Genomic DNA, 13,006 nt, shown 5'->3' on the forward strand with positions numbered 1-13,006 from the left:
GAAAAAAATTCACACACCTGTTAATAGGAGGGGCAAAGGTTTTAGAGCTGCATTTATCTCATTTCTACCACATTCATTGTGACACTGGGGCCCTCAAGGCATTTCATTGTGCCTGAATTCTGTTACCAGGAAACAATGGGCCGAGTCCTGGGTAGGACGTCAGGAGACGCAAGTGCTCAAGCTGCTTTTGCTTCTCACAAGTCTTGTCAATTTGGCCAAATCTCCAAATTCAGACCAGGTACAAATGATAGAGGACATGCAAATAACTGAAGGACCTAGTGCCTACTAAGGCACTTTTGGTCTAAAAGATCAGATGAGAAAAAAAGTTAAATATATGTATTTAAGGCCAAATAAGTTAGTATTACCATAGAAAGGCAAACCCAGACCACTTTGGGAATTACGGGGTGCGGTTAAGAGCACACGTTGGAGCAGGACTGTCTGGGTTTGAATTCCTGCTCTGTCCCTTACTGGCTGCAGGCTTGGGCAAACTACTTAACCTCCCTGCCTCAGTCTCTTCATCTGTAAAATGGAAGGGTAATAGTTACTAACCCATAAGGTAGTTGCAAGGACTAAATGTGGTAAGTGCCTGTAAATGTTTGCTGCTGAATTTATTATTTAGTTGCAGTGAGGCAAGAAGTTAGAAAGAGAATATGAATTCATAAATCTCTAAAATGGTTACAGTAATTCAGTTTACTTCTTTACAACCTAACGTAATGATCAAATGAAAGAATTTGTGTGTATATTAAAAAGTTCAAAGTTCTCTGCAAATAGAAGTCTCTATTTTTTATAGTTGAGGTTTGTGTCTGGCCTTATTTTGAGTATGGGATTTGCTGTCCCAGAAGCTGGGGATTTGTTCTGATGGTGCAAAGAATGTGATAGCAGTCAGTTACCTGCAAGCCTCTGATCTCCTTGGGTTCTATCAGCCTTAAAGCAATGGGTCGACCTAGTCAGCTGGGGAAATGTGAAGGCAGATTTTCCTCTCAGCTTCTAATCCTTCTCAGCTTCTTGTTGCCATTTCATTGACACTGATGCTGTTCTCTTCATCCAATTACTTTGTGGGACCTCTGCTGTGGGCCTTGTTTAATTCTTATAGTATGAAACTTAACTAGAAAATTATATTTTGTATTTGAATTAATTGAACTTCAGGTGGAAGAGTCCCCATTATCTACATTTTCTATTCCCATAGTATTTATCACTTTCTAACGCACCAAATATGTTATTATTATCATGTTTATTGTCATTCTCCCCAAATTAGAATGTCAGTCCTATAAAGGCAGGGATCTTTGTTCTGTTCACTGATGTGTTCCAGTACCTAGAGCAAAAACTGTAACATAATAAGTGGTCAATAGATGTTTGTTGAGTGAATGAATGATGGATAATAATAAGTGATTGGGAAAAAAAATATAAGGTAGCAGTAAACTTGGTGGGAGGAGAGCATTTTGAAATGATGTATTAAACACAACTTGATCATTTCCAATAACATATTTATACAGAGTTTATATTGGAGGAATGCCCTGTGAACTTCTCATACCACAATCTGATGATTTGTAAGTAATTCAAATAATTTTCTTTAGAAAAATAAATAATAGATGTAAACATACTAGATTTAAATAGTAATTTCTAGCAATATTGCATAGCTGAATGCTTTATAATAGTATAGATTGCAATATTTTTATAGTAAATTATCAATCATTTATATAGTTAGTTGTAACCTGATATCTACTACCTCCAGTATAGTATGATATGAACTGCTTTTAGATTATTTTGAGAAAGATGTTTTGAGAAATACCTTTATCAAATAATTGTTTCACTTGGTAATGTTTTAAATTCTTTAAAAGGGATATCAATGGGGATAACCAAATTAATTACAAAATATTTAATTTTCAAATGAAGTTTTATTCAAATAACTTCAACCAAGACTGGGAAGTATTTTCATTTTACAAAAATTTTTGTTGTAGCAACAGTTTCTATCCTGATACATATTCTGAAATTCATAAGATGTTTTTAAGGGAAACACAATATTTTAAAACTTTAGTATCAATATAAACTTTGAAATTAACATATATATTTTATTAGGTATGGTCTAAAACTAGATCACCCAAATGGAGACATGGGTTCTATGATTTGTAAGACGACTGGAACTTACATTGGTAAGTGTCAGTCTTCATTCTTCATTGTTCTCAGAAATGCCTATTTCCTTGTTTTGTTTTCTCTTAGACCTCTCCTGTGGCCTCATCCCTTTTTTTTTAAATTAGCATTTCCTCTTTACCTTGGCTTCTTTTCAGTGTCATGTAAGCATGTATGAATTACCTTTTTCTAAGGTTGACATTGAAGTAAGCTTCTTCAAGTTTCTTTTTTCTTTTCTTCTGTCATCCAGATGATTCCATTACTAATTTACCTGTAGCTTTACTTTTACTCTGCTTTTTTCTCCTTGCTCTATGTACTTCAGACTCATAAACCTTTTAGTTGTTGAATCAGCTTTATTCCTTCTGTCTCAGGACCTTTGCAAACTTCCCATCCTGAGAGTTTCAGATAAAACGTCATGTCTTCAAAAAGCCTTATCCCCAGCCTTACATTCTCAAAGTTCGTCCTCCTTTTCCTTGATAGCTTTATCACAGTTTTTAGTTCTCTGTGTCATTGCTTTCTCCACTTGGCAGTGTGCTCTTTTTTTTTTTTTTTTTTAAATTAATTTATTTATTTTTGACTGTGTTGGGTCTTCGTTTCTGTGCGAGGGCTTTCTCTAGTTGTGGCAAGTGGGGGCCACTCCTCATCGCGGTGCGCGGGCCTCTCACTATCGCGGCCTCTCTTGTTGCGGAGCACAGGCTCCAGACGCGCAGGCTCAGTAGTTGTGGCTCACGGGCCTAGTTGCTCCGCGGCATGTGGGATCTTCCCAGACCAGGGCTCGAACCCGTGTCCCCTGCATTGGCAGGCAGATTCTCAACCACTGCGCCACCGGGGAAGCCCGGCAGTGTGCTCTTTGAGAAGAGCAAACTGTGTGCTCACCCTGCATCTCTTAACCCGTAGCTGAGTGTCTGACCCAATTAAATAGCTGTTAAATGAATGAAAGAAAATTGAGGGCAATATGGTTACATATATATTCTTTTCTTCTTCTTCATTCATTATTATATTTTGTCAGGTTTTCCTGGTTATAACCTTGAGACATATTATTTTGTATATCTTAAAGTACTAGGTACTTTAAGATATTTCAGTTTTCATTTCTTTGAGGATTAGTAGATGGTTGCATAATTACAGTGTTAATTTTATACTTCTTTTCTTTGTTTTAAATCAGCTTTATAATACGTAGTTATTGTTCTCCTGTGATTGAGAATTTAATCGATTGCATATTTTAATTAATTCCAGGTCATCACAATGTCAGCTTCATCTTGGATAGTGATTATGGAAGGTAGGTCATTTTGTAAATAATAATTTTCATAATTAATTCAACTGGGTAAATAAAATAAAAGTGTATATTTACTTTGTGCTATATAGATCCCTAGATTAAAAAATTAATCACTTTCTTCCCCCAAATTAACATTTAAGGGATCTATAACTCCTGTTCACTCATAATTTGTGCCTCAGACATGGCCTTCCAATTGTTGGGAAATCTAGCATTACCTAAAACAATAAATAAAAAAATATTTGATTGTGATTTTATAAAGTTTTATTTTATGTTTTGTAGTCCTTCTTATTTAATTAAAATTGTTTTGATAGCTAAGTAATTAAATTTTGATTTGAACTAATGTAAGGATAAATAAAACCTCATGGTTAATATTACCTGATAATGGTTTTCTCTTAAAGTATCAGGACAAATAGAGTTGTGAAAGATGGTAGTTATAGCTTTTAATTGTTCATTTTAACATCAATGTTAATAACTTATATTTATGATTTTTAGTAAAACTAGAATTTATTTCCAGATATCCTACATCCTAATTTCAGTCAGAAAGACCATCACACGCTTACAGAAATATCAGAATATGCAAGTCTCAACACATGCTGCAAATGTCATATTATAGATAATAATAATGAACATTTAGTAGCAGGCATGGTGTTAAGCACTTTACATATATTATCTAGTTTAATACTCCCAAAGAACCTATAAATTGAATGTTATCATCCAGCCCGTATTGCACACTGGGAAAATGAGGCTTAGGAACATTAAATAATTTGCCCAAGGATATTCAGCCGGTAGGAAGCCGAGCTAGAATGTGAACCCCTGCAGTCTGACTCCAGGGCCTAAGCCTTTTATTCCAGCGCTCTGCCATGACTGATGGAGGGTTTCAGTCACAGAAACACATCTCATCAGTATTTAACATCCTGACTCAGGATTCTCTGACATGGTGGCATCACCCCACTCCTGGAGCATTTGCAAATGTGGGGGGGGTGGCATTTGTTGGCTGTCCCACTAGCTATAGCATGCTAATGGCCTTTTATGGGCAGGACCATGATGTGCCTGGGAAAATGAGCTGGTTGATAGAAATCCAAATAAGGCACAAGATTTAGCCATCCAGTACTAATATATCAGTAGTAGACCAATGATAAAATAGGTCTATTGATTTCTTTTTTGTCTCTGAAGAGAGACTCAGTGCTTAGAAGTTTGGAAAGAGTGGCAATATTGTAATCAGAGTAGATGTTATTCCTGTTCATTGTTTACAGACTGCAAGAGAAGGGTGAGATTTGGTCCCTGCATGTATGGAAATGCAGTTGAGTCGGTGAAACCAAATCCATTATCACCGTATTTAGACATGAGCTAGTTCTAGACACCTAGAGGCAATATGTTTATTACCAAGTTATAAACCTAGGCTGGACACTTTTTTTTTAAATTGTGGGTCCCCAAAGCACAGGGACTGTATTTTCTTTTTTAAAAAAATTTTTATTATTATTTTTTTGGGGCTGTGCCACGCAGCTTGCAGGATCTCAGTTCCCCAACCAGGGATCGACCCCAGGCCCTGGCAGTGAAAGCACCAAGTCCTAACCACTGGACCGCCAGAGAATTCCCACTGGACACTTCATTATAGAATAATATATACTGCACTAAAACCATGAAGAATATTATAATTCAAGATAAGCCAGAGTGGATGATATGTAAACGGTGCTAAGATTTACCTTTATGATTTACATGGGGCAAATGACACAGTCCCATGACTTAACTGTGATTTGCTGCAAAGACATGGCCTACTTACATATAATTTGATAAGATAAGACAATAGGATTTTATTGAAAATACTAGAAAAATATGTCAGAAGCAACAATTACTCAGTTTTAAATTATTTCATGAACTATATATGGTTCTTTTATGCTCTCAATGTCATTCTTCCTAAGGTGAGAAAAGTGAATTCTTAGTCCTGAGTCTGTATGAAAGGTACTAATTGCCAAATCCATCATATGTCTCTCAGAGAAATAATTACCCAAAAATAGAACGTTTGAGTGATCAAGCTTGAATGTGATTAATAAGTATACGTAAGTCAATATGTGGCATTAACATGCCCCCAATTTTCAATTTTAAAAAGTCAGAAAATTTGCACATATATAGGCAAAAATATTGCATAAAATTGTTAATTCTGTGATCTTGACTTACAATCATTTTTTTCTTTTTTAAGCCAATGGATTTCCTTTTGTATTAGTGTCTCAGAATTTAAGAAATTGTGTTTCTATATAAAACAATCTTATGAATTTAAGATAACTGTTAAAAATATGACGTTTACTACTTAAGAGCCTAGTTTTAAGATTACATGGCATTTAAAAAAAGTTGTCATTTTATAAGTTATAAAATTCATATTTTACAAATTTCAGGAGCATTCCTGAATATCAGATGAACCAATTAGACACTATTGTGGCACCCGTTCTGTATTTCATTTTTTTTTTTTTTGAAGTTTAGTTATTTACAATGTTGTGTGCATTCTGTATTTCTTTTAATAACCAACCTTCTCTCTTCTATTACCCCAAGTTCAAACAACAGCTGTTCCCAACTGATAAGGTTTAGATGAGGCTCGCTTAATTGAGAAATGCCTAGTCATTATCAATGAATTAGTGAAAATCACCTCAGTGTCATACCAAATAAATTACATTCAAATTTTATTTCAGGAGGCAATTTTCCCACCAACTTAAAAAGCAGAGTTAATTTTTCAGATGCAGGATCTGACCACAGACAACATTGTCGGAACTGGCATCATTTCAGATCTTTGAGAAATCAACTGAAAAGCTTATAACATAAAAATATAAAATCTAGTATGAACTTCTTAAATAACTAATTTAGCATAAAATATTTTCAGGGACTCTTTAGCTTTGCAAATGCACTTTATAATGCCTGTGTTAGACTTATAGGGAGTTAACTCTTGGTCTCCACCACAAGATTTGCATTATCCTTTTAGATTCCAGTTCATTGTGTTATAATTATGATGAATGGGTTTAGGGTCTTAATATTAGAATTTCTTAACTTTTCTAATTATGAATTTAATTGAGGTAATTAAGAGAACAGCATTTAATTTTAGGATCAGATTTCTTCCTTTCCTAACCCTCTAGACTATGGAAGTGCAAGTATGTATCTGTCAAAAATATGAATAGGTTCTGTGTTTATTAAGGGTGACTTAACTCTGGTGGACTGTTGTGAACTTGCTCTCATCCATCTGTATTCTCATGTAAGTTAGTGGCAAGAGAGGAGAACTGTGTAGTACCCAGGGCTCTGGACTCAAACTGCCTGGGTTCAAATTCTGTTTCTGCTACTTACTGTCTTTGTGATCTTGACTAAAATAAAAATTCTCTGAGTTTTACCTACCTCATGGGATATAAAATTAAAAATTTAATAGCATAATAAATTAAAAGCTTAAAAAATCTTAGCTTAAAAGCTTAAAAATCTTAGCATACCTGATAAGTGTTCAATAATGTTAGTTATTCTGACAGTAAGTGGGTTATAAGAGCATAGAGTGCCCTGGGGTGGTCATCAGTAGAGCCCAGCTTTTATGAAGGGCAATCCTCCTGTCTGTTTATTTTTTATGTTAATATAAATTCTTACTTTATTGAAGTATAATTTGCATATAATAAAATGTACGTATTTTAAGTGTGCAGTTCAGTGAATTCTGACAAATGTATCTTCATGTATTTGTATATTTGTGTAATCAATAACTAAATCAGGATGTAGAACATTTTTATCCTCCTGAAAAGTTCTTTCCTGCTCCTTTGTAAATTATGATATGATTTCTATCACTAAAGTAAAAAAAAAAAAAAAGAAACAGTTTCCTAAAATAAAGGTCATGTTTAAAGCAAGAATTTTTACTTTTTTTAAACAGGAGTTTACCACAAAAAATGGCATATTTTGTTTCTTCTCTCAATAAAATTTCAATGTTTCAAACATATGCAGGTATGTGACCTTTCTGTGTGTGGGGTAGGGGGCGGGAGAAGAGATTTATTTCATCAAATCAAATACAACAGTGACTGTAAAGTGTACTACATTATGTTATGTAATTCTAAGAAAGGAAACACACCTAAGATGAGGAGTGAAATAGGAAGTCCTGACATTAAGCTACGATCCCGAAAACTACATTTCTGGTGTAAGGTTGATTGAGAAATACACTTATCACACTAAAAGAGACAGCAGGGAAACTTGTGCATCTCAACTTGGGCTGTTGATCAAGGGAGGAAAAAAAAAATCTCTGCTGTCAATTTAAACCACAAACCAGCACTCTCTGAGACTTATGCTCTCAGTGTGGTCCAAAAGAATCCTCAAGCAGATCATAATTTATTTTAATTTAAAGAGGTCTCAGGTTTGTAGTGCCTCTAGGAGAGTGTCAGAAGCAAACACAAACCCTTCTGGAAGAACTGTACTTCCTTCCAGGTCTGGGATGATTCAGATTTCAAAGATGTTCAAATGTGAAAAAAATGTATATCTTGGAATCAATCAAATATGATCTATCCTGGCTTTTTCTAGAAACTTATTTAATGTGAAACTCCTATGTAAAAATACATAGAACTTTGATAGATTGAACTAATAAGGATAAATTTTAATAAGAATCTACAATGTGTCATTCACTGGGCTATTTTACCAATATACCTAAGACTTTTATATATAAAGCCACAAGAATTCCAATCATAGTTAATATATTAGTCTATGAAAAAAATATAAATATAAGATGTTGGCCCATAAATATAAGGAAGATTCATTCTTCAAGAGCATAGAGAAGAAGCTGTTCTCTATGCCTTCCTGTTTTCTTTTGGAACCAAACATCTATGCTCAGCCCAGGTTTTCCTTGTTCTCTGGATCCTTCTGTTACCAGTGTCTCTTCAGTACTAGTTACCACTAACGCCTGGTCCCCAGAAGATGTAGGTCTCTGTGAAAGCCATGTTTATAGTCCTCTTTGCAGGACTGCATCAGAGACAAAATAATGAAACACCTGATACTTTCATTTGGTAATCCAGTACCTTCACTGTGTTATGTACTATGGCTAGGTAATTTGGAAAATTGGTAAAAATCAAACATTCGTGTTTATGTGCAGTATTCATGACATTGTATTTCTTGTCCTTCCCCTCCCCCTCCCAGAGGTCACTACGATTTCACCTTCACAAGGAAGCATTCAAGGCGGCACCATGCTAACAATAAGTGGACGGTTCTTTGATCAGACAGATTTCCCAGTCAGAGTTTTCGTTGGAGGTATTTTTCATGATTTTTAATGAAAGAACGAATCCTTCCTTTTCTTTAATAATTTCTAAGAAGAATGGCAGTCTTTTCTTAATTAATGCTTAATTTAAAAGCTGTGTATTTTCAGATGGGCATTTGGTTCTGGGGGCTTGATGCTTTTCCCACTGCACTTCTCCAGTGAGGACCACTCCTTGCAGCCTTATATGACCAGGATTTGGGCTTTGAGGTCAGCACCGAAGGGCACTGCATGGCAGCATCATGGCTGCCATCAACAAATTCCTCACCACACTTAGTGACACACGTACCTTCTATTTAATAGACTCTTAAATTACCTTTTTGAACTGTTATTATTTCTTAATGGGTTAGGTAATTATGGGAAAATTTAAAGTGGTATTTAGGGATACTCTCCTCATCCCCTTGTCATATACGGTGCCTTATCTGGACATCAGTAATTACAGATGATATTGGCCTTAGAAAGAGCATCAATTAATGTGTTATATGTTCACAGCTGCACATCAGGCTTGATTCTCTGGTTATGCATCACTTTTATATGTCTGGTCCAGATCTGTTCAGAGGTAGGGTGCTAGGCAGCTCAAATAGGAAGTTGGGGATGAATGTAACGGGATCTTCCCACTCAGTTATAATGACCTTACCTACCTTGACACGCAGGGGACAGGATATCTGCCCATGCATCTGGCACGTAATTTTTCTGACAGAGCCCGCTGCTTAGGTACTTTCTACTTTTAAGGAATCTGCTAATGAGCCAGGCAAAATGTGATTTCAAGAAAAGAAATTCATAGAACGCAACCTCGTGTAACAGTCATATAATGTCTTTCCTGTCCCCATGAATCCTCGCTGGCCACCTGCATAGGCCAAAAGATTTTAAACTTTCATATACTATGTTATTCTGATCAGATACTATATTTTAAATATTAGAAGCAGGGACATAAAATATCTTTAATATATATAATATGTTTTACGATCTGATATTATGATACAGCTGATATGCGAAGATAACATGTTAAATTTTTTTTATCATATTTCATTGCCATTAATGTTACAGCCAGATTTGAGCTTTTGAATCCTCAATAATTTCTTGAAAATAATGATTGGTTTTTGTGTCTTTCCTTTGCTCCAAACAAAATGGGTTAAGTTAGTTTAATATACTGTTAAAAGGTACTGTTTTCTAGTTCAATGATCTTGCATTCACAAAGCATTCAAAATAGTGAAAGGTTGTGTTGAAGTATACATTTTCCAGGGCACCAAACAAAATGTGGCAAAGATGCTTTCCTCCATTTCCCTTGCTTCACTGTTCATGGGTTATTTCCATTTCAGTAAATAGTTAATGAGGGCTGACCTTACATGAGGCATTGTGAGGAATACATGGGGGTCTAAAACGTACACTCTTACTGAAGTCTAATTGTGCTTATGTATAACAACTCTTATTTAGAATCTTGTCTGTTTTGGTTTCCATCTGTCTGTGAAAATACCACTTACAAGTTATTATTCCTTTTGTTTTCATTTGAAAAAGTTGGACAAAACCACCATTAACCTAAGAGGACCGGGATCATCTACTTTTGTAAATTCTGAACATCATTGATTTATTCAGAAACTTTCTCCAAGGAACAAAACATAAGGCTTTGCTTTGGACCCAGATAAAATATCTTACAGTGACATCATTTTATCAAATTTTGTATTTTGTTTCTCAGAAATTATGAAATATTCTAACTCAGACTTGTGAGATTTTGCCAGCAAAATGTAGCCTTGTGGAAGTATGACAATTGATGAATGCTAAAGCTTTCATAGAGAATATGTAAAGGAAATTAAGACCCTTCAACTTTGCCTCTTGCTTTTGCAACTTAGCTTTGATTGAAAAAACACTCCAAGATAGGCTGATGTGGTTTGCATTCTGAAGCTCTGTAGTAATAGTTCTGCCCTTGCTTCTCTGTAGGTCAAGCCTGTGATATTTTGAATGTCACAGAAAATAGCATATGTTGCAAGACACCCCCTAAACCTGATATTCTCAGAACTGTATATCCAGGTAAGTCAACAAAAGGGAGAAGGACCATTTCTATATTTGCATAAGAGGAATATTATTGATAGATATCTTTAGTGTCTTAGTCCGTTTAGGCTGTTATAACAGAATAGCATAGACTGGGTAGCTTATAAACAACATTGATTTCTCACAGTTCTGGAGGATAGGAGTCAAAGGTCAGAGCACTGGCACATTGGGGATGTGGTGAGGACCTGCTTTCTCACAGATGAGGCCTTCTCAGGGCTAGGGAGAAGAGACCTCTGTGGGGGCTCTTTCATAAGGGCACTTATCCTATTCATTAGGCCCTACCTCCTAATACCATCACATTGGGCATTAGGTTTCAACATCTGAGTTTTCAGGGGACCCAAACATTCAGCCCGTAACATAGTAACAAAAAATATTATTTGAATTTTTTAGAATTTGTAGCGAGAATTATAATAAATTTCTTCCTAGTTTTTTTCTTTATACTTTCTGGATTAGGAAAAATTTTCTATTAATATAGCTGCATCAAGGCTGCACCAGTGGAGGTAAACCTGGCCTAAATTACTCAGATACCCTGTGAAAACTCTATTGATAGAGTATGAGGGTGCCTTTATTTCAGATCAAATGATTATTACTAAATTTTGGTACAGACTACATGGAAAATTTTAAAATGCTTTATTCCTGGTTAAAAAATAAATGGCAGAGGTTAAATCCTTATTTGTCTAGAATGATTTAGGCATGATCACAGGGATGAGAGAAACGGAACACAAAATTCTTTTCAGATTTTCGCCTGTGACCAGTGAAAGTGCGCCTGATGGCCTTGATATCTGCAACTAGACCACTGTGATGCTGTGTATGTGTGTGCGTGGATTCTGTATCTCATCCTGTGCACTCAGTGAAATCAGTTTATAATTGTGTCATTGATTGGTATTTGAAGCCAAATAAATTCATTTTATTAACCTCTTAAATGTCCTTGTTTTGAATGATATTTAAAAAATGACCAGTTTAAGAGGAGAATTTTGATATTTATAATTGATTACTTTAAAGAAAGTTGTATATACCAGAGCATGCTGCTGCTATAAAAGGTTGAAGTGCTCAAGCTTTTCTCTCACCAGACTCAGGGGAAGAGTAGTAGCCATTATTTTCCAGATTCAGGCACTCCAGACAAGCCTAAGGCTGCTGAACCAAGGCCTGAGCCTGATTGATTGTTGTTGTATTTTAAAGAAGAAAAATAAAAAGTGAGACGGCTCATTATGATTAGGAAAAAATTACACTGGCAAGTGTAAGTTCACTTTAATGAGAATGTTCTCTCTCTGATTCTGTCCAAGAAGGAGGAGAAATCCTAGAGCAAAAGTAATGTTAAAAAGAAGAAAAACAAATACTGACAGAAATCTTAAGGCCAACAGTGTCTGTTCTTTGAGCCATTAATTGAGTAACTTTTATTAGAGAGAATAATCAAGGTGAAGATTTTGTAATCAAATGGTCTGAATCTTGAAGTTTTGAGTCTTGACTATATACAGCAACATCAGTCATATCAAAAATAATAATTATTATATTATTACTATCTTATGTAAAGCATTCACTAAGTACCAGGTATTTTACATATACATGATAGCTAATCCCCATAGCAGCCATGCCAATCATAATATTACTCTCATTTTACATATGTAGAATCTGAGGGACAGATATGTGAAATAATAAATTGCAGACTGTCTTAACAGCGGTCTATCCTCTGGGTACAGATACACGTAGAGATATGTGTAATTGTTTTGTTTACACACATGCTGTAAAAATGTGAATAGAAATAGAATACCTATAATCACTACCCAAGTAAAAGACATTGAGATACCGCATGAAAATTCTGATGAAAGCCTTCTTTTATTTTGTTATGTTCAGGTGGGAGAGGCCTAAAGCTTGAGGTATGGAATAGTAGCCGTCCAGTACGTCTTGAAGAGATACTCGAATACAATGAAAAAACTCCAGGGTACATGGGTGCCAGTTGGGTAGATACAGCTTCCTATCTTTGGCCTATGGAACAAGATACATTTGTTGCACGCTTCAGTGGATTTTTGGTGGCTCCAGATTCTGATGTTTATAGATTCTACATCAAAGGTGATGACCGTTATGCTATTTATTTCAGCCAGACTGGACTTCCCGAAGATAAGGTAGGGAAGCCACAGAATACTACTTGATACTATAGAAACAATATGATAACCTTTATACATATCCCATTTATTCTACACCAAAACCAATGAATATATTAACAAACTTATGTGGTGGGTTCTTGGCTATTTTAACACATGTGGTATGAACCATAAAGTTGTTAGAAAACCCATTGCCTAAAAGAAAATGCTTTACCA

General features: G+C 35.3%; 1 protein-coding gene across 2 annotated transcripts in view; it reads left to right on the top strand.

Annotated features, from left to right (window-relative positions):
• The window catches only part of PKHD1L1 (PKHD1 like 1), a 152,030-nt gene that overhangs the window by 20,590 nt on the left and 118,434 nt on the right, over window positions 1–13,006 (top strand). For both annotated transcript variants that reach the window (XM_082434219.1, XM_082434220.1), the window contains exons 7-13: window positions 1,494–1,547; window positions 2,077–2,150; window positions 3,361–3,403; window positions 7,284–7,354; window positions 8,531–8,641; window positions 10,581–10,670; window positions 12,543–12,811. In XM_082434219.1, the coding sequence (XP_082290345.1) occupies window positions 1,494–1,547; window positions 2,077–2,150; window positions 3,361–3,403; window positions 7,284–7,354; window positions 8,531–8,641; window positions 10,581–10,670; window positions 12,543–12,811 (712 nt within the window). The remainder of the gene's footprint in view (window positions 1–1,493; window positions 1,548–2,076; window positions 2,151–3,360; window positions 3,404–7,283; window positions 7,355–8,530; window positions 8,642–10,580; window positions 10,671–12,542; window positions 12,812–13,006) is intronic.

This window comes from Balaenoptera physalus, assembly GCF_965194825.1.
Source record: "Balaenoptera physalus genome assembly, chromosome: 17".
Taxonomy (NCBI): domain Eukaryota; kingdom Metazoa; phylum Chordata; class Mammalia; order Artiodactyla; family Balaenopteridae; genus Balaenoptera; species Balaenoptera physalus.